A 20,795-nucleotide genomic window follows, 5' to 3' on the forward strand; every position below is an offset into this window, starting at 1 on the left:
AAAATATAATAAAAGTCCCCATCTGTAAAGGCACCCGCAAACGCTAGCTGACGGACAGCGAAATCCTCACTTAGCAAATTCACCAAACGCCCTTCTGGAACAGAGAAAAGACAGAGACTGTAATGTCTGCTTAGACGATGAAACGAGGGTGGGCGTTGGTCGATCAACAACCTCTTTTTCGTAAAAATGAATGGACAATATCAGCCGTAACTACGCCCCCCCCCCCCCCCCCAAAAAAAAAAAACTCCAACTAGTGCTTTGCTTGCTTTGATCCTGCAGACAGTAAGCTCTTCATCCTTCCAGTTTGTCCACCCACTGACTTAATCATCCAATCAGAAGTCACACTCAGACACCTTCACCGCCTCATAGACAGTCGGAACTTACAGAACTCTTGCAAGAATCCACGCAACACGATCGGTAGCACGGTCACACTACCTGTGATTTATTTTATTCTATTTTTTTTAACTATAGTACTGTAGAGAGTAGCAACCCTGCAGCTGTGTTACATGAATTGGAGTTAAGAGTTACAGTATACCGACTGTCTGCGAGGCATGCAAGGTGACATGAGGCAGGGGCTGGGGTGACTGAGAGTCAGTCTGTATTTGGTGGCTTACTGCAAACTCTTGCAGTGATAGCCAGGTGAGAACTGAAAAAATATAAATGACTTCATCGATGAGTCGACATCAACTCGACTATGATCACCTTAGCATTGACTACAAAAAAATCTGAAGTCGTTCAACCTCATTAGAAATGAAAGTGCACACAGTTGTGACAATATCCTGCCTTCGCTGGTTACTGTGGGAAAGGGACTGGTGGAGAATGCTGGATTTACTTAGGGGCTGGGGAATGGAGGCGAGAGCATGCCAGGAAGCGGCTCCAGTGCCGTCTTTGCTCTCAAGCACAAATCGCCTCCTTTCCCCCATCCTCCCGCCCACCTCCCTTTCCTCCGCGGTATATCCGCGCATCCTCGCCACCCATCTTTCGCCCTAATGGGCCAAGCGGGAGCCGAGCAGACTCGTCTCCCAGGTGGCTGGGGAGGACGAGTAAAAACTCCTGCTGTTTTTCACGGGTCACCGAGTGTTCCTAATGGCACCCCAGACACGGGGGAGCGCATCAAGCGGAGACACACTCCACTGCAGTTTCTGGTCACTGACTTCTCAAGGCTTGATTTTTGCACATGATGGAAACAGGATGTTTAGTGCAGGTTAGTATGCGGGGGTGGGAGGTATGGTGGGGGAGCTTTTTCAAGGGGGTTGTGTCTCAGGCAAAGTCGTTTTGAAACACACTCACCAATATTAATTCGGTACACTTGCACAATCTGAACAAATAAAAAGTTTGCCCTTACAAAGAGGACTATTGATCATTTATAATCTGCGTATCATTTGTTCTTTCCATTTTTAATTGGGAATCCAAAAAAAAATGAAGAGGACCCAGATTATGCATGATTTTCATGAATAAATGTTTTGGCTCAGATCAAAAATATAAAATTGAAAAATAAACTATTGCTGAAGTGATTTGCTCCAAGTCTACTAGTCAACATCCATCCATCCATCCATTTTCTGAGCCACTTCTCCTCACTAGGGTCGCGGGAGCCTATCCCAGCTCTCATCGGGCAGGAGGCGGGGTACACCCTGAACTGGTTGCCAGCCAATCGCAGGGCACATACAAACAAACAACCATTCGCACTCACATCCACACCTACGGGCAATTTAGAGTTTTCCATCAATCTACCATGCAGGTTTTTGGGATGTGGGAGGAAACCTGAGTGCCCGGAGAAAACCCATGCAGGCACGGGGAGAATATGCAAACTCCACACAGGCGGGGCCAGGGATTGAACCCCGCTCCTCAGAACTGTGAGGCTGACGCTCTAACCAGTCGGTCACCGTGCCGCCACTAGTCAACATGTGGTGTTCCATGCAGACATGAATAAGTTGAAAATATAAGCAATCAGACAAACAGCATACTGTAGCTTTCATGTGGGACGTAATTCAAGTAACCAATTACAAGAACTCTTCAAACACATTTGTCCTTGATATAATTTGGCTAATGGATCATGGTCATGGTCTGAACTGATTGTGGCAGCTAACTTATCTTCACTAATGCTCGTTACCAAACCTCCGGGTTTAAAGTCAAATTGAGTCTTTTGGCCCGTAATCTGTGTATCATTTGTTCTTTCCATTTACAATTGTCAGTCAAAAATAAAAAAAGTGACTCATTATTTTGTTTTTTGTTTTTCAATCTGACAGTGACAGATTTTTTTTTATAATTCAATTAGGGGCTGAGACCAAGAATATGCCTCATAACTGACCTTGATTTTAATATTTCATTGGTTGGGTTTGCGTGATCCAGATGTTTGGTAACAAGCATTAGTAAAGATTGGTTTGGTTGTTTGCTAGCTGCAATTAGTCTTGACCACATCCATAATCTATTAGACAGATTATAGCATGGACTCTTGTTTTGAATTGGTTAGAGAAACATAGAGCAAATCACTTCAAAAACACTGTTGTCTTCATTCTTCTTTCAACCATCGTCCAATGATGTACGAGGTACTGTGTGTGTATACAGTATGTCTTGGTTAACCACCTTGTTCACTTTAAAAAATATATATATATTTTTTGGACAGGCTTTGTGAGCTTCGACAACCCCGCCAGTGCACAGGCAGCTATCCAGGCCATGAATGGCTTTCAGATTGGCATGAAGAGGTTGAAAGTCCAGCTAAAGAGACCGAAGGATGCCAGCCGCCCTTACTGACACCGCCTACCTTTAGTATTCACCGCAGCAGCAGCAGCAGCACAGGTACGCTACACCTGCACAAACAAACAGCGAGGCAGAGATATATGTAGACCTAAAATGTTTCAGAATACGATTGCCAATAATACGTTTAGGTGCAGAATTTTCCCATCTTTTTGCATGCAGAGCAGCCAGCCGGCATTTTAATTATGAGAAACTCTGCCGGGGTCATGAGTGACAAAGATCAATCGCTATGACAGTTTGGGTTAGCCATCTGAAGACCATTATGCTGATGTAATAAGGCCATATTAAAGCCTTCAACGCTGAAGAAATTGACAAGCAATCCAATCTGATAACTGCTCTATTTTTCAGGTTTTAGACGACACGTGAAGATATTTCGGAGGGGCTTATCTCTTCTTTTTTTCCTCGGAAAGCAACATATGTTTTTAAAAAAAAAAAAAAATCAAAACGTAAGGATTTTTTTCTTTGGGAAGACATATCAGCATTTACTTATGAAGATGTAAGTGGCGGAACGAGACGAGGAGGCGCGTCGCCAGGGACGCTAACAGATGGCACAGTGTGAGAAAGGAAAGAAAAGGAAGGAAAAAAAACTGGAAAAAATGAAACAAAAAAGACTTGATCAACAGAACTTTTTTTTCTTGTTGAAACTTGAATTGTTAACGAAGCAACAAACTAACAAACAGGAAAAAGCAGCAACAACAAATAGATTTCTATATACATATTCTATACACATATATATAAGTGAGAGATGCGCTTGTGGCTTTACTGCTCCTTGGACAAATGAGGGTTCACAAAAGGCAAAGATGGGAGGCGGAAAGACCGTCTTTCTTCTTCTCCCTCTTTTTCTTGTGTCGTCTCGCAGCAAGTGCGGCGCCACCAGCCCTGGAGGAGTCACTGAGGTTTCCGTTAGCAACAGTACAACTGAGAATCTTTCACCCCAAAAAAGGGACCAAAGGACCAAACACATTTGTATTGTTCAGAAACAGTAACGCATCGTATTAATTCATGAGACAGCAGTACTACTAATGATATTAAGGTAAAAAAAATAAAATAATTTAAAATTGCTTCAGGTTGAAAGAAAAAAAAGAAAAAGAATGGGTTTTTTTCATAACTAATGGGTTTGAGAATATTAAAACGAAAACATGAAAAGAATTAGCTATACAATTTTAGTGGCGTAGAATATGTGGGATAGGTATTGTAATGGGCATAAGTTCATCTTCATTATTCATGTCATTTTAATTTATTGTGAAAATAAAATCACAAATAAGTCGCCATATTGATATTGTGGAAAACCAGCCGTTGGTGATTTTGTGCAAAACTTCAATTTTTAAAGATGCCAAAAAGCTGCTGTGTAATTAATTTTACAACAAACTAACTTAAGCAGTGGTTCTGAAATGTTTTACAGCAAGTACCACCTGAAAAAATACTTCGCACCAAGTACCACCATTATGAATAACATTAAAATACAGCAGATCACTGGACCTAAATGTTCATCAAAAAACGAGACAGAGGTTTTATTTCTAAAATGTATATTCAATATTATCATAAGCCACTGGAACATTATGCAGCTTTAACATTTGTACTGTGCTTAAATATTGGATGATAAAAAATACTGTACTTAGATAATCAGCCAATTAAAGTGTATTGCACATAAACATTAAATAAAACATGTACATAAATGTTTAAAAACAAACAGTTCTTAAAGATTAAATGCAAATATATTGAAGTTAAGCGTAAACCATTAGTGGTACTCGTACCACACTTTTCGAATCACTAAAGAATCAAGAGAGAATTTTTTTCATGATACCGAAGGATCATTTTTGCAAGAAAAATGGCTCCGGCAATGGGTCAGTTCATTTGTCTGGAGACAAATTGTTAAAAAGTGTGTCTTTATCTCAGTTAGGCGAACAAGCCATCATTATGCAAAACCATCACTCGCCAAACACACACATTGCCTTCAAATCACCTTGTGAGGATTACCCGTACATGATATGAGTGTAGTGTTGCCATAACTTTGGTAACATGAATTGAAAAACAAAAATGCTAAATCAGCTAATCTTACCTGTATGTGTTGTCAACTGTGGTTGACTTTATCTCTGTTAATGTCTTTTTTCCCATCGTGTCGTCATCTGCGGAGGTTGACAAAAGTAACAAGCCTATTTTGACAAATTAAGGAGAAGAAATTACAGATATCTGTTTTCCAATGTAGGGAGTAGACCTAAAAAGTTGTCAGTAGCTGAAAAATCTACTTCAGTATTTGTACTTTGTTACTTCACAAGAGCAATACGGCGGCTGCTCTTCACTTTATCCATCATGCTTTTTCCCTTCCTTCCTTCCTACCTTACTTTCTTCCTTTTGTTGCATCATTAAAGCCTTGATATTCCAGATAATCTGACCGTAAAGCAGTGTGCTAAAAGTGCCATCCGGCTGAGCCGCACGTGCGCCGCAGTAAAACAGCGCAGTGTCTGTAACGTCTTCATAAAAATATACAAATGAACATGACAGCGGTTGTAAACATCGTCGCCACTGTCGAGCCAAGGCAGTGCCAGCGCGGGTCGCGCCTTCTCCTGCTGCCAAGCCTCTCCAGCTGCTCGCAGCGGGGAGAGCGTCCTCCCCTGTCGCCTCGCCTCCGGGTGCCAGCATATCTCTCACTCTTAATAGGAGCCATCAGTTCCCAGGGCTGCGTAATGAGGATGATGGTAATATTGATCAGATGGGGAGGGAGGGGGGGGGGGGGTGGCGAAATATGTGCAATCAATTATAAATTTGGCTTGATGGAGCTCACTTTTCTCTCATGGTTGGTGGATACAGTTGTCGTTTCTGTCGTTTGTTGCAACATAGATGTCTCCAAATCAATAATCGGAAGACTGACTTCGCAAAGAACTGACAGAAACTGTTTGGAAAAGGGAGAGAAAAAAGTACAGTCTTGTCACTTGGTACCCTTTAAGCCCGTGTTTCGTGACCTTTAGTGGCCAAGACATATACTGTATCTATTACTTGCGAAAAATCCCACGCATGTCAACACATAAAAATGTCACAAAAAGTATATATACTGTACTGACGATGAGCTAGTCTCAGTTTACTCACAAATTTACTTAGTGTGAAATATGGGCCTGTGTAGTTGAACACAAAGCTATTATTCTGTTTATGAATGGCAACATGTGGACACACAGTTGAATTGGACCTTATGCCATCTGGTGGAAGAGCATTTAATTGTTCTGCCTGTCACTATACGTCGCTGGCATAGATAGAGCAACAAAGATACATTATTTGTAGTAAATAAGTAATAGTTTTCAGACCAACGGCTTTCATTTGTACCTCGAGGGACAGATAATGACTCCTACTATATTCTAACCATGGAACCTCTTGAGTGGGATGACCACCCATTCAGTCTATACTAGTAGCCAACTGCAGCTTTCATCCTATAATCTCAAAAAGATGAGGAAAAACGTGTTGCTTGAAGGGCGTTTTTAAAATGAGGTATTAAAACAAAACAGGACTTTTGTCCTGAATGTGCCAACGGAAACACGCAACACAGTATGACAGGAACAATGGTGAAAGGACATTGATAACTTTGCATTCTTCGCAGCACTGGGTGACTATACCTATTTTTATGCCACAAAACAAAATAAATTCCATATTATCACAGTGTGATCGTAGAGTGTTTTAACTTAAGCATTCTGATACAAATAACAATTTACCTAGGAGTTCATTTTTACAATTATGTACTGTATTACAAAAAAACACATTCAGTGTCTCTGAACGCACCGCGGTTACTCACACAGCTGCCGTGTGCCTGCCTAGTTTCATTCTGAAGAGTGAAATAGGAATTGCAGCACGTGTAAATTATTTTAATCTTTTGAGCATGTCCAAACAAGTCCCTCTGCTGGTCACTTTTAATATTACAGTTGATTCACTGTATATTACAGTACACCAACATTGCAGCAGACCCTGCGATGTGACTGTTGCGCACACGTACATCGTTCAAACAAAATCTTATGCAGCCCTACAGTAAACCTTAACGGGGAGTGGCATTAAACAGCTTGAAGCTTGATGAATTGTTCATTATTTACCAAACATCTGCTTATTGTGAAGTGAATTGAGTTCACTGCCACCATACAGCGCTTGTATCTCAAGTTTGCGCTTGCAAGTCGAAGCAAAAAAGCATCAGAAGCGCTTGTATCTTGAAAAAACCCGTCAGTCGGGTAACTCATATTTCAAGGCACCACTTTAATGTATGTTTCAGTGAGGGCAGCACGGCGCACTAGTGGTTAGCATGTCTGCCTCACATTTCTAGGGATTGGTGTTCGAATCTCACCTCAGGCATTCAAAATTCAGAATTCCTCCCATGTTCCAAAAACATGGCATGTTCGGGTCACTGAAGACTAAATTGTCCATAGGTATGAAAGTTAGTCTGAATGGTTGTTTTCCTATATGTGCCCTGTGATTGGCTGGTGACCAGTCCAGCGTTTCCACTTTGTTTCTGACAGAAGGAAAACTTGTGCAATGCTAGATTAGTGCTCATTTGCTCATAAAGCCATGATGATAAAACTGCTTATATGAAGGATTGTGATGGGTCAAATCCTGGACCTCTTGATCGCAGGTGTCAAACTGGTGGCCCGGGGGCCAGATCCGGCCCGCCACATAATTTTATGTGGCCCGCGAAAGCAAATCAAATTTGCTAATTTTGTTCTGGTTTAATACGATTGGGATATTCGCAAGCATTTTTTTGTTAGCAATCCCCCTTTGAAAAGAAATGTAATAGTTGAAAAACATGTTTTATAGGCTTCTGATTTCAAAAGTTGTTTTTCATCAATGTGTTGTGTATACTGTATGTAATTACAGTATATGAGGTAGTCTTTCATTTATATGGGTTCACAGTCGTAGCGGCCCTCCGTGGGAAGTCATAACTACGATGTGGCCCGTGACAAAAAGGAGTTTGACACCCCTGCGATTAAGGAAATTATACAACAGAATTTTATTTTTTATTTTTTTTAAAGACACAAAAAGCATTAATATGTTAGGAAGCCTACATTGAGAAAACCTGTGTTGCTGGGTCCAATTATAGAGTCTCTTATGGTGCACTCCTGCATAGTTAGATCATAGCGTGTATAAAGAGTCAACTACATGAGTTGTTCTCTACCGAAGAGCAGCTGTATTCTCTCCGCAGAGGGTATAATGGTGCCATGAGAGCTCGTACACAGCCGGGCATTAGCAGCCTTAGGAGGTCAAATTAAGAGCAAAATGATCCATCAATTAGACAGCGGCAGGCCTGTAGGTGAATCAGCCAACAGCTGCTGCAGACAAAATGAGCGCTTACCATTAATTGCCGGTCACGCATGGCCGCCATATATCTAAACTAGCGTCACATCATAGCCAAGATGCGCAAAGATGTAACTTCCAAAATGAAATAGGCTTTTAATTGGCTGTTTGCATTTCGATCGGTCTCTGTGTGTGTTTTTAATCCTTTTCTATCTCCATAAAGCAGCCTGCCTTCTCTAATTGTTGTTCTTTTATTTACCAGATTACATTTTATTTTGAGTGTAAAATTGTAAGTAGTTCTTTCTAATGGGGACTTGAAACCTGAAATAAATAACTCAATGGCATGTTTGGCAATACCATCACTTAAAGATCATCATTCTGAATTCTGATTCTGAGATCATCATTTGACTAATTTGGAAAAAGGTTTAATAATCAAATAACAGTCTCCACTCTAGTAAAAACCACGTCAATAAACTCACTTGAAACAAATAATCTTCACCCCAAAATAGATAATTCATCGGTGAAAATATTTTTTTTTTAAAAAACATTTGCTAATTGTAATTACGTTAGCTGATAGACACTATTGTTCACATCGGGTTGCTAACCAAAACGGCAGCACCTACCCAGTCGTGTAAGCGTTCTCTCAGCTGAATCAACTGTGAAATCTTACAGCATGGTTGTAAACAAGTTCCCTGTGTGCTATTAAAGATTATTTTTACTGGCAATTCCAGAACCGAATGTTCATGTACAGTTGCTAGCCAAAACAGCAGCACCTACCGGATCACGTAAACAGTCTCTCAGATTAATTAAAGCGTGGAGACTTGTTATAATAAAGTTCCCTGCGTAGTGTTGAAGAGCGTATGGAAAAAAATAACAGCCAAAATGTATAATTTCTAATAGAATGTTCTGAGGTTCTGTTTTCAGGTATTAGCTTGTGCGTTAGCTCAACTTCCCACAGCTGATGTCACGTTGGTCTTCTTTACACAGCAAACTAGTTGCTGGTTGTAGCCAATTATTGTTTTTTGGGATGTGGGAGGAAACCGGAGTGCCCGGAGAAGACCCACGGGGGGAACATGCAAAGTCCACACAGGCGGGGCCGGAGATTGAACTCCGGTCCTCAGAACTGTGACCAGTCGTCCACCCCTACCCAGTATATGAGAAAGCCCAGTATTTCTTGTCAATATATGTTTTTTTGTAACATAGTATAACATTATGGGAAGCAGGTACTGTAGCTTTCAGGCTCCCCGGTGAGTTCCCGTTACTGTTAATGTCAAGTGAAGCTGTGATAGATGCCCTCCTTTTTTTTCTCCCAGCCATACGAGGCCTTGTAAATACTGGAAAAAAATATATTTTTTATTTTTTTTTTGTTTTGTTTGTTTTGCTTATGGGATTTTCTGCCATAGAGTGGTGTGAATTATTAAAATCTAATTAAATTTGGCCTTCACAACAGCTCGGCTAATGCAAATTGAAGACGCCAGCTGTGTGTGGCTGAAATGTAATGAGTTAGGGGGGTCGGGTGGCGGGGCGGGCTGGCAGACGAAATTTGATCGAAACACAAATGAACACAGCGGAGGGGAGACGCATCGTCATGTATGTTGCAGCAAGGAAATGATGGAAGCACATCAGTTGTTGTAATAGTGGAACGAGCAAAGGTGGAAAGACTCACTATGCTGTAACAGGTTTTAAGGGCCTTTTGAAATTGCTCTCTTTCTCTGTTTTCTTGCAATTCTTCGGCCAAGTAAATCGCTCTCATAAATTGCTATGAACGCATTCGCATACTAAAAAAAAAAAAAAAAAAAAAACGCAACAATTTTTGCAGACGTTCATCCTTGTTAAAAATTATGTTTGGTAAGAGTGGCGAGAGTGACCCTCAAAAATTGGCTCCTGAGCGCCCCTCGGAAATCTGGAAAATTCAGCCCCCGAAGCTACTTTCAATTAGCAACATGTAATTTGTGGCCATGTCTATCAGTAGTAGATCCACAAAATGCCTGAAAAGACACAAGAGGTCAGCCATTTTGGATTAGAAGAGGTAATTTTGGCCATTTCCTAGGGTGCTTGAAAAAGACTTGCGATTGCTACCAAATTTGAACCATAGACAGTGCTGCCTTGAGATATAAGTGTCCCTAATTACGAGTTTTGACTTGCAAGCAATTTTGAGATACAAGCACTGAATGGTGCTAGTGAACCCAACTCACGACACAAGAAGCAGCAGTTTGGCAGATAGGGAACAATTCTTCAAAAAAAGAAGCTTCAAGCTGTATATTGGCACTCCCAGTTGAGGTCCGCTTGACCTAATGCTAACAAACAATGCAAAAAAAAAAAAAAAAAAGCTAGATAAATAGGCTAACAAATAGAATCAGTGTTGTAATCCTTTGAGCAACTGATACTTAAACACTAACAGTGGAGCAACACAGTTCGACAGACAATATGATATGATAGCATATTTTCTTGATCTTCCGCGAACAAATGACTAATAGTACTGCAGTTGACTGAGCTCAGTTGTATATCGGCATGTCTGTGATATATTGCTCCCCGGTGGCCTAGGCACGCAGAGCAGAAGGAGCCGCAGAATTAATTATTCATGATGCACAAACTGGTTAAATCTTTGCATTGTATTTAATTATGTAATCACTATGTTTTAATAAAGCACAGAGTGCTATTTTCCTGATTTATAAACACCCAGAATTTTTGGGGTTGTTTTGAGTTATGATGAATTAAACTAAATCTCAAGGCACCATCGTATCAATGACGCTAAATTACCAAACATCACAACACAGAGTTTTCATCACTGCTGGTTGGTGGAGCATGGCAGCGCAGTTTGACAGCTCAACTCTCATAACTCAGTTCCACAAGGTCAGATCTTGACCAAACGTCCCGCCGTGCAAGATTCACAAGCGTCCACTTCTGACAGAAATTTATGCACGCAGTAACTTGGCTCCTGATGTTCCGATTGCCTTCCAACTCTGTAAATGCTCATCCAGTCCTCCATCTAGCGCACCTCCCAATTTCAACATGGGAGTGCGAGGGTCCATTCATGATTTGGTCTTGTTTTCCCATCGTTTCATTCTTTCATGTTCCACATTTAGTGCCCTTTTCAATCTCTGAGCATGCTCAACAGGGGCTGGGTGGGTTTTAAGATTATGAATCATGGTACTACAAAAACAAGATGGTTGGTTTGCTAAGGATAGTAGCTTATTCTAAATATGAGAATCTGTATATTATGGAAAATCAGCACAGGACCTTTCTTTGTGGGGCGGGCTTACATATGGGTGAGGGTTTGTAACGGGTGGAGGGGCGGGTGGTGAACAGATTTGCTCTCTCAAGATATTCTGGTTTGTCAGCACAAAGCAAACAAAGGAATAAGATGAAGTCTGTGGAGTACACTTCACTGACCTACAGGGGGCAATAGAGGCAACTCTGTACTAATATGTAAACGTGGAAGGGCAAACGCTGTTTACAGGTTGTATGTTTCTTCCTTATGTTTTCTTTTTTTAATAATTAATTGCCACCTGTTTTTGTGGCGGTGTCAGTACAGCATGGATCAACTGACAGGGGAAAAGCAGTATCTTTTTTATATATATATGATATACAAGGAGTAAAAAAAAAAAACACGTTCTGTATTATTATTACTATGATTATGATTATTAGCCTGAGATACCAAACAAACATTCCCTCCTGCCCTCGCTGAAATTTCTTAAGACTTGCTGCTTAGATGACTTCATATTCATGACTGATGATTAATTATTTTATAATTAATTGTCAATCAAGTATGTAAAATGTTATTTATTTGTCTATTTATTTATTTATTTATCTGTTTATTCATTTATTTATTTGAAAGTGATTTAATTTGCAGTCCAAGGTATGATAAAGATGTGTATTAAAAAAAATAAGGAAATGTTTATTGCAGCTTTTTCTCTCTTTCTCTCCTTTTTTTCCAATTTTACAATAAATTTAAAAAAAATCAAACTGGATGTTTTTTGTGTGTTGTTTGAGTCACTCGGAGTGTGTGCGTGTGCACATATGTTTTGGGGCTGTCATACAAATATGAACAAGAAAAAAATAAATTTGATAAACATTCATTTCATGCATAGTGATCGCTTCAAAACTGCACATCAGTCACTGCAGTGAGGATTTAATCGAAAGTTGTTTTCTTCTATATGCCAACGTATGAATGTCAGTTGTGCATCAGTCACTACACAGAACAGCTATTCTAAAGCTGTCTTCTTTGATAGATACATCTTGATGTCAAATTTGCGCATCAGTCACTACAGTGAACAGCTATTGAAAAGCTATTTTCTTCTATAGTCCTGATTCTTAATGCCAAAGTTGCACATCAGTAACTACAGTAGACACTTTTGTGTCGTCCCATACACTGCCACCCACTGGTCAGCCATTGTAAGTGGACAAAAAAAAGTCTTCACAACCAAGATGACATTACTCTTTCCCCTTCTCATAAAATGCATTATAATTATTGCTCTCACTTTAAAAACTGGTCTTTTTAAAATCTGTTTAGATGAAATTTTGCATTCTAAATACACCCCCCCACACACCACCATCCTGTGATTGAACACTGATGATGTCATTGATTAATAATGAGGTTACTGCTGATTGGGAGGCCAAAAAACACAGCGTAGAGCCAGTGGCTCATGAAATAAATGGTCCCATTTACCACAAAGTGTGGCTCTTGGTCAGCACGCAGTTCATCTTTATTACAATCACTTAATGGAAATCAATCCCCTCCTGATAAACTCTTATCGTCTCGGCCTTTGCGCAGCCCCTCGTTTTGGGATATTATAAATTAGGGTATAATGTTGCCTTTGTTGAGGGAGTGAATTGCAAATTGTCGTAACTTAGTGGGATTTATTATGCAGCTGCTTAATTTCCGAGCATTTCCAGGGGGAACGGTTGTTAAAAGTTTTGTGACTATGTAAATACAAATAAAACACTAATACGGCCAGATGTTTATGTCCCGTAAAGGAGGTTACGTTATCGTCGCTGTTTGTTAGCATTATGCTAAAAGTGCTTAACCAAGGAAAATGCAGGGGCAGATCCAGATATCAGTGTGGATGCATGTTTTGTTTATTCACATTTCAATATGCATTTGGGCAGGTGGGTGTATACTGTAGCGAATGTAGATAAATTATGGTTTAAGGGTTTCTTTTTCCATTTTTGTTAATGTTGCAAAACATTTTTAGGTCCTTCTCCTTTGAAAAAAAGGCATACATTTCTATATTTTCAAAATCGAAACGATTAAAGTCAGGTAATGCAGAAGGTGAGATCTGAAAAATATTTTTCATTTTTTATAATTTCAACAATGTTCTTCATTTAAAATGCATAAATATGAATTACAATATTCAGGAATATGCAGTCAATGGGTATCTACCAGAGGTGGATAAATGTGTGGATCCAGAATTTCATTTCATTAATGCAATTCATTGTTTTCACCTACTTATAAAAAATCATGCAGTCGCTAGGTGTCTACTCAATTTTTGGCTGCAATATAAAAAAGCTACATTTTTAAGGAGTCTGAATAGTTTCTGTACCCACTGTATATATATATGTATGTAATTACAATATTCAGGCATTATGCAGGTCAAAGTTGCACATCAGACACTTCAAAAGCTGTGTTCTTCCATATTCATGAGTTGTCTGTATTAAGCTAGCAGACCATCATTAAATGATGATTTGGTTTGATTGAACACGTGGCACGGTGGGCGACTGGTTAGAGCTTCTGCCACACAGTTCTGAGGACCTGGGTTCAAATCCCGGCCCGGCCTGTGTGGAGTTTGCATGTTCTCCCCGTTTTCTCCGGGCACTCCGGTTTCATCCCACATCCCAAAAACATGCGTGGTAGGTTGATTGAGGACTCTAAATAGCCTGTAGGTGTGAACGTACGTGCGAATGGTTGTTAGTTTATATGTGCCCTGTGATTGGCTGGCGACCGGTTCAGGGTGTACCCCGCCTCACGCCTGAAGATAGCTGGGATAGGCTCCAGCAGCCCGCGACCCTAGTGAGGATAAGCGGAAAAAGAAAATGGATGGATGGAAGTATTAATCGTATTCACAAAATTCAAACAAGCAGTAGGTAGCCTATCAAGCGGATCCAAATAAAGTTGTGGATACAGGTTTTATCTACTAGTTATTGTATTTTTAAAATATATATATATTTTAATTACATGCATTGTCATCAAAATTAAAATCGTTAGGTAATACTGGCCTCGGTTTAAGGGAAGGATTCAGTATTTACTACATTCATTAATGTTGCAAGATATTTTATCTTTGTCCTTAATTTTTTTTTAGAAACTATGATCAAAGTTCACACTTTGATGCTGATCCAAATTCGGACATTTCAGTCTCGGTGGAGGTCAAACTCTTAAATGCCATCATTGATATTGCGATGGTACAACATACCTGTATGTGGTTCAATTTAATGACAGTTAAGAGTTTGAATGCTGACAGTGCTGCGTGTTTATTAATATAGAACATCCAATCATAATCAATCACAACCTAACCCTCCTCCCGCCCGCGTCGCAGTTGCCAAAGAGCGCTTGATGTGATATGTAGGTCAGCAAGCACATTGTGGTGTGAGCCAGTAGGTGAGATATGTCCACTTACTGGCTGTCACTTTGATTACTGGGTGGACACATGGAGTTGGTCAGGGATGAGGGAGCCTGCGCTGGGAGAGAGTTGGAGCTCCCTACACACGCACGCACACACACGCACGCACACAAAGGCCTGAAAAATGAGTATGTTCCCACTCTGTTCTGCAGTGGTGACTCACTTAACAAGGCACATAAGTTAAACGTTGTGTGCCAAGTGTAACAATCAGTGCATCATTAGGCAGGATGTTTGGGCGAGAAGGTTATGGAGGTGTTATGGCCGTTATCAGGAGCTGCACGAGAGACAGAAGGTGATCATTTACTGGGGGGGGGGTTGGGGCAAACATAATCGCACGTGAACAGCCAAATGAGTTTACAAGTGCCACTGACCAACATCCCATGCGCCATTTAACCTGCAGGCTCCAGCAAATTTTAATGCAGCATATCTGTCCTGATACTGATACTAAGGTCCATTGCAATCTTTTCACCCATAAAAAAATAATTAAAATTGAACTCATCTTTGCAGCAGTCTTAACTGCCACAATTATTTGTTTCTTCACTTGTACTGGTCCATTTTAAGTTAAAATTAACTGTCATAAAATAAAAAAGGAATTACCTTAATTATTAAGAGACAATAACAAAAAAACTCAAACCATTTCATGCATCTTGGTCACTCCAGTGGGCAGCTATTCAAACGTTGTTTTCATTTATATGTACGAGTGTTGATTTCAAAGTTGTTCATCAGACAGACAGCTGATTTCTATTATGTAATTAGTGTGTATATAGATATACAGTAGGTACGGAAAGTTTCCAGCTGTGGGGATGTTTTTCAGCTGCATGGACAGGACGACTGGTTGCAATCGAAGGAAAGATGAATGTGGCCAAGTACAGGGATGTCCTGGGCGAAAACTTTCTCCAGAGTGCTCAGAACCTCAGACTAGGTCGAAGGTTCACCTTCAAAAAAGACAATGACCCTAAGCACACAGCTAAAATACCGAAGGAGTGGCTTCAGTACAACTCTGTGACCGTTTTTGAATGGCTCAGCCAGAGCCCTGACTTAAACCCAATTGAGCATCTCTGGAAAGACCTGAAAATGGCTGTCCACCAACGTTCACCATCCAACCTGACAGAATGGCAGAGGATCCCCAAATCCAGCTGTGAAAAACTTGTTGCATCATTATCAAAAAGACTCATGGCTGTATTAGCTCAAAAGGGTGCTTCTACTAAATACTAAGCAAAGGGTCTGAATACTTATGGCTGTGTGATATTTCAGTTTTTCTTTTTTAATAAATCTGCAAAAATTTCAACAGTTCTGGGGTTTTTTCTGTCAATATGGGGTGCTCTGTGCACTTTAATGTGGAAAAAGTGAACTTAAATGATTTTAGCAAATGGCTGCAATATAACAAAGACTGAAAATTTTAAGGGGGTCTGAATACTTTCTGTCACCATAGTGTGTCATCTCATACACCGTCACCCACTGGTAAGCTTTTGTAAGTGCAAAACAATTCTCAAAACAAAGATGGTTGACGAATGGCCAGGGCCTTCATTTATCAGAGTGTGTCGAACAGGTTCTAAGTTCGTTCGTACAACTGAAATTTAGAATGTGTGTAAGTACAAAACAATCTGTATTTATCAAACGTGTGGGCACCTGTCGCATGCACACCAGTAAGTAGTGTGTGTTGATAAATGCGACCTATTCGAAACTGCCACGCTGACGCACTCTGAGCCTCATTTGCATTGAGAAACGCTTCCAATTGACCATGTATGGTAGTAACAAACCTTTTAAGAATGCAGGATTGACTTCCCTCTCCGAAAAAGAGGTCAGAGACAATAAATGTTGATCACCGCGTGATCAACATTGATTGAGGAACTTGAACTCAGAGAAGTGGAAATGTGACCCAGCTGTAATTGCGTTTTATTTGTAGTTTGACTGTTCTATCACAAGGTTTTGTGCATACGCGTGGTCAGAGCGGTCTGTAAATTTACGCACATCCCGAGGCATATGTGCAACTTGATAAATCCCATAGCTTCCATGGAAATGTTCATACGCACTCTTTACGCACACCTTTCGGCGCACGCTCGATAAATGAGGGCCCAGAAGTTCACCACAGGGAAGGACTATCTTTATCTTATTGTCGTATTTAATTCTCATAACACGAAACACCACTGTAATGGCTGATGCACAAGTGCAACATCAAGACTTTTGCATATTGAAAAATATCTGTGGTGAGGTGCATTGTTTTTTAATTTAGCTAAAAAAATAATAATAATAATTTAAGTAAAGGTTGGACCGACGTAGTATTTTCGTCTAACAAAATGTAATTGTCGTGTGCAAGCAGTTGCCATACAAATGTTTACCTGATAAAAAGTCAACATCTTATGAAATGTTGATATAATAATAATAGTTTTTTTTGGGGGGGGTGGGGGGAGGAGGGTTTCTGCTATTTTGAGGCGTTTTCTATGAAAATTCAGTTTAAATTCCAAACTTCACGTCCAACGCTCCATAGTGTTGTGAAAACGCCGTGTATATTATCGAACGTGAGTCCATAAATTAAAAAAAAAAAAAAATCTCCATTTCCATAATTATTTCTTTCGCACCTGGCATAAAGGCAGCCATCAATCAAGAAGACTCACACGCCATTATCTATTTATCTTGCCAAGTGCTCTATTAATATCAAATTAATTTCCCTATTGAGAATATCAATCACTCACAACGCGTTTTTTTTCTCCTCACCTCATTAGCGTGGTAATTGTCCTTGTTTACGGGGAAAGTCAAGGCAGGGTAAATGAGCATTTATACTGTATGTGGAAGTTCTTCATAGTTTTCTTTCTACCAAGCCGAATGGTTCAGTACACATTCTCAAAGGGTCCACAAACATGTTTAAAACCCTCTGAAAATTATGTCAAAGAGAAGAATTGACTGCATTTGTGTCGCTTGTTTATGGTTGTAAATTTCATTTCAAACACTATGAGGTATTCGCCTGCGATACAACTCAGTGCTAACCATTTTGATTGCTAACGAAGTGCTTACACACTAGTACAGTAGCTGCAGGTGTTAAAACAAAGCATTTCATCTGTCTTTGCATTGTGAGTCACTATCACAATGAAGCGTTTTTGGGATCCTCATCAGAAGCACTCAGTCATCATGAAAATGTAGCAGAATAATGAAACTTTAAATTCTCTTATTGTAAGTGGCTGATAATACCTCTCTATACTATTTATTTAAGTATGAGAGCTTAACCATTATGCATTTCTAACAGCATCACATCTTAATACAATTAATATGGTCAAAATCTCAGATTTTGGGCAGTAAAATGGGGAAGTCTCAAAGGCACCTTGTGGTGAAATTGACTCTGTCTCTCCTGATCTTTACCAAAAACTCAAAACTAAAAAAGACATGAGCACATATATAGAAGTAACAAAGCCCTTAATAACATGATTTTAGCCGACAGCCATTTTGGACAGGTACAGTGGCAGAAAGTTCAGGGATCAGCCCTGAGCCCCTTCCTGTTTGCAGTGGTGATGGATAGGGTGACAGATGAGGTTAGACTGGAATCCCCGTGGACCATGATGTAAGACAGAATATATGTGCATGAATGAGAGGGGTGGTGGGGGAAGAGTGAGGCTACAGGGAGAAGAGACAGCAAGGGTGGAGGACTTGAAATACTTGGACAACTGTCCAACTGTCCAGAGAAATGCTGAGTGTGGTCAGGAAGTGAAGAAACTGGTCCAAGCAGGTTGGAACGGGTGGAGGAAGGTGTCAGGTGTGTTATGTGACAGAAGAGTCTCTGCTAGGATGAAGGGCAAAGTTTATAAAACAGTGGTGAGGCCAGCCTTGATGTACGGATTAGAGACAGTGGCACTGAAGAGACAACAGGAAGCAGAGCTGGAGGTGGCGGAAATGAAGATGTTGAGGAGAGTGACCAGGTTGGATAAAATTAGAAATGAGCTCATCAGAGGCACAGCCAAGGTTCGATGTTTTGGAGACAAAGATAGAGAGAGCAGACTTCGATGGTTTGGACACGTCCAGAGGAGAAATAGTGAGTATATTGGTAGAAGGATGATGAGGATGGAGGTGCCAGGCAAGAGAGCTGGAGGAAAACCAAAGAGAAGGTTGATGGATGTCGTGAGGGAAGACATGAGGGCAGTTGGTGTGCGAGAGGAGGATGCAGGAGATATGCTTTCATGGGAAAAGATGACGCGCTGTGGCGACCCCTAAAGGGACAAGCCGAAAGGAAAAGAAGAAGAAGACAGTGGCAGAAAGTTACAATTGTATACAGTTACAGTAATTGAACACAGCGTACACAATAAATAAATAAATAAATACAAAATTAAAAAAAAAACCTTGGCCACATGCTGCTTCACCCAGACTAAAGCAAAGAACAGCCTGCTCTGGTAAATTTCCATTGCACTCAATTAGAAAAATCAAACCGATAAATGAACACGCTAGCCTATGCCCAGCTTTTGGATGAAGGGATTTTGCACCTTTCCCAAAGTGGATCTAGATTTTGAAACCATGGATTTGAACCACCTTGTATGCACCCGAGTTGTCACAAAAACTTCCAACATGTGGGAGAGACAAAGGCTCTCTCGTGGGTTTACGATGGTATTGTCGTGGCGCTGCCTGTCACGTCAATACATGACATGAATCAAGACTAGGCCTGCAGCGTTTTTAAAAATAGCGTATGCCTTTCCCTCCCCCGCCACAAACATCGGCGTCACTTTGCCGTGACACCGACGCCAGAAACCCGGAATTCAAGAGCCAGTCACGAGTCAGGCAGGACGTGCATCCATCCAGTCACCTGCTGCATCCTCTTCAGAATAGCATCTGCGAGGCCCTTTAATGAAGTGTGGTGACACGTCAGCGGCGACATGTTCCAAATCCTCGCTTCGTAAGACTAAGCAGGACGTGAGGGGATTAAGTATGATGGTGTATGTGACAAATCATGTTGCTCTCAGCTGACAATTTAAATACATTCCGTGCATGTCTTGCTAATTAAAACGCATGAATTGTTAATGTATGCAGACTTACTTTCGCTACTGGTGCTACATGCCATGCATTCAATAGTTCTTTCTAAGGCCTCGTTCACACTGCACGTAAATCACGTAGCTTATTCAAATGGCATACTTGATATTTTACCGACCACATCGGATCAGTTTCAATTTGTATATGGAAAAAATATTATTATTTTTTTAAATAGGATGTCATGCAATTTTACTATTCAGATTCCATAAAAACAAGCTGTAAATGACAAAAAGCGGATTTGGTACTGGCAGTGTCAGCATTTCCTAATTGTGAATTGGAAATGTTAATATTAGTATGATGTCTCGTCTGTTTTATCCTGGAAGGAACCCAATTAAACCATTGTCGTACTCTAACCCTAACCCTCCTTTACCCTACCCTACTTCTTACCTTACCCTAACTTCATAATCATACCCGAACCCAGTGAAGTTCGGTGAGGTGTATTGCTGGTGAGGGACTGACATTAGAGTCAGATTTACAAATTTAGAGCATAAGCCAAACACGTGGGGTGGCATAGTTGCTATTTAATTAGCAGTCTGACATTAAGAACTGGTAAACAGTTATTTTTTGCCTTAATGTTTGAAGCAGATTATCCCCTGTCTTCCTTTATTGATTAAATGCCGTAATTCCAGTTTTGAAAAATTGTTTGAGGTTGGATATAATTTCTTACGTTTGGCTTTCATTTGGACCATCATTTTAGAATGCAGGGACTGCAGCTGCTGCTTCATTTTGCTGACAACTGGTTCAACAAGTTTGTCTTCCTTAATCAAGTCTGCACATGTGCAGTAAGAAAATGGGTGAGTCCATTGCATGAGAAGGGAAGCGGACGCGGTCAAAACGATCATGATAGATTTAGCATTTTGATGTATTTTTTTTAAGTGTGTGAATTAAGACAAAAACAATAATTATTGGTTTAAATGAAAGAAAACTTAAATAATCCATATTTATGAGACGCTTATGGCCCCTAGAATTCTTGCGGTCTCAGGCAATAGCCCTAATAGACCTAATAGTAAGTCCGCTACAATGTTTATAAGGCACAGCACTGTCTGCCTTACACTTTATCTGCCATATTATGCTGTTTATTAGTGTTATATTTGATATTTTGATTGTTATTTTCATAATTGAAATGTACAGATGTACAGCACTTTGGTCCACACTTGT

The 20,795-nt window shown here is 40.3% G+C and overlaps 1 protein-coding gene across 5 annotated transcripts in view; it reads left to right on the forward strand.

Moving 5' to 3' along the window:
• The window catches only part of celf5a (cugbp, Elav-like family member 5a), a 324,659-nt gene extending 312,680 nt beyond the window's left edge, over positions 1-11,979 (forward strand). For all 5 annotated transcript variants that reach the window (XM_061778627.1, XM_061778628.1, XM_061778631.1 and 2 more), the window contains exons 12-13: positions 2,624-2,796; positions 3,103-11,979. In XM_061778627.1, coding sequence (XP_061634611.1) covers positions 2,624-2,751 — 128 coding nt within the window. In that variant the 3' untranslated portion in view covers positions 2,752-2,796; positions 3,103-11,979. The remainder of the gene's footprint in view (positions 1-2,623; positions 2,797-3,102) is intronic.
• The last annotated feature ends 8,816 nt before the right edge of the window (positions 11,980-20,795 follow it).

Source organism: Phyllopteryx taeniolatus, chromosome 7, assembly GCF_024500385.1.
Source record: "Phyllopteryx taeniolatus isolate TA_2022b chromosome 7, UOR_Ptae_1.2, whole genome shotgun sequence".
NCBI lineage: Eukaryota > Metazoa > Chordata > Actinopteri > Syngnathiformes > Syngnathidae > Phyllopteryx > Phyllopteryx taeniolatus.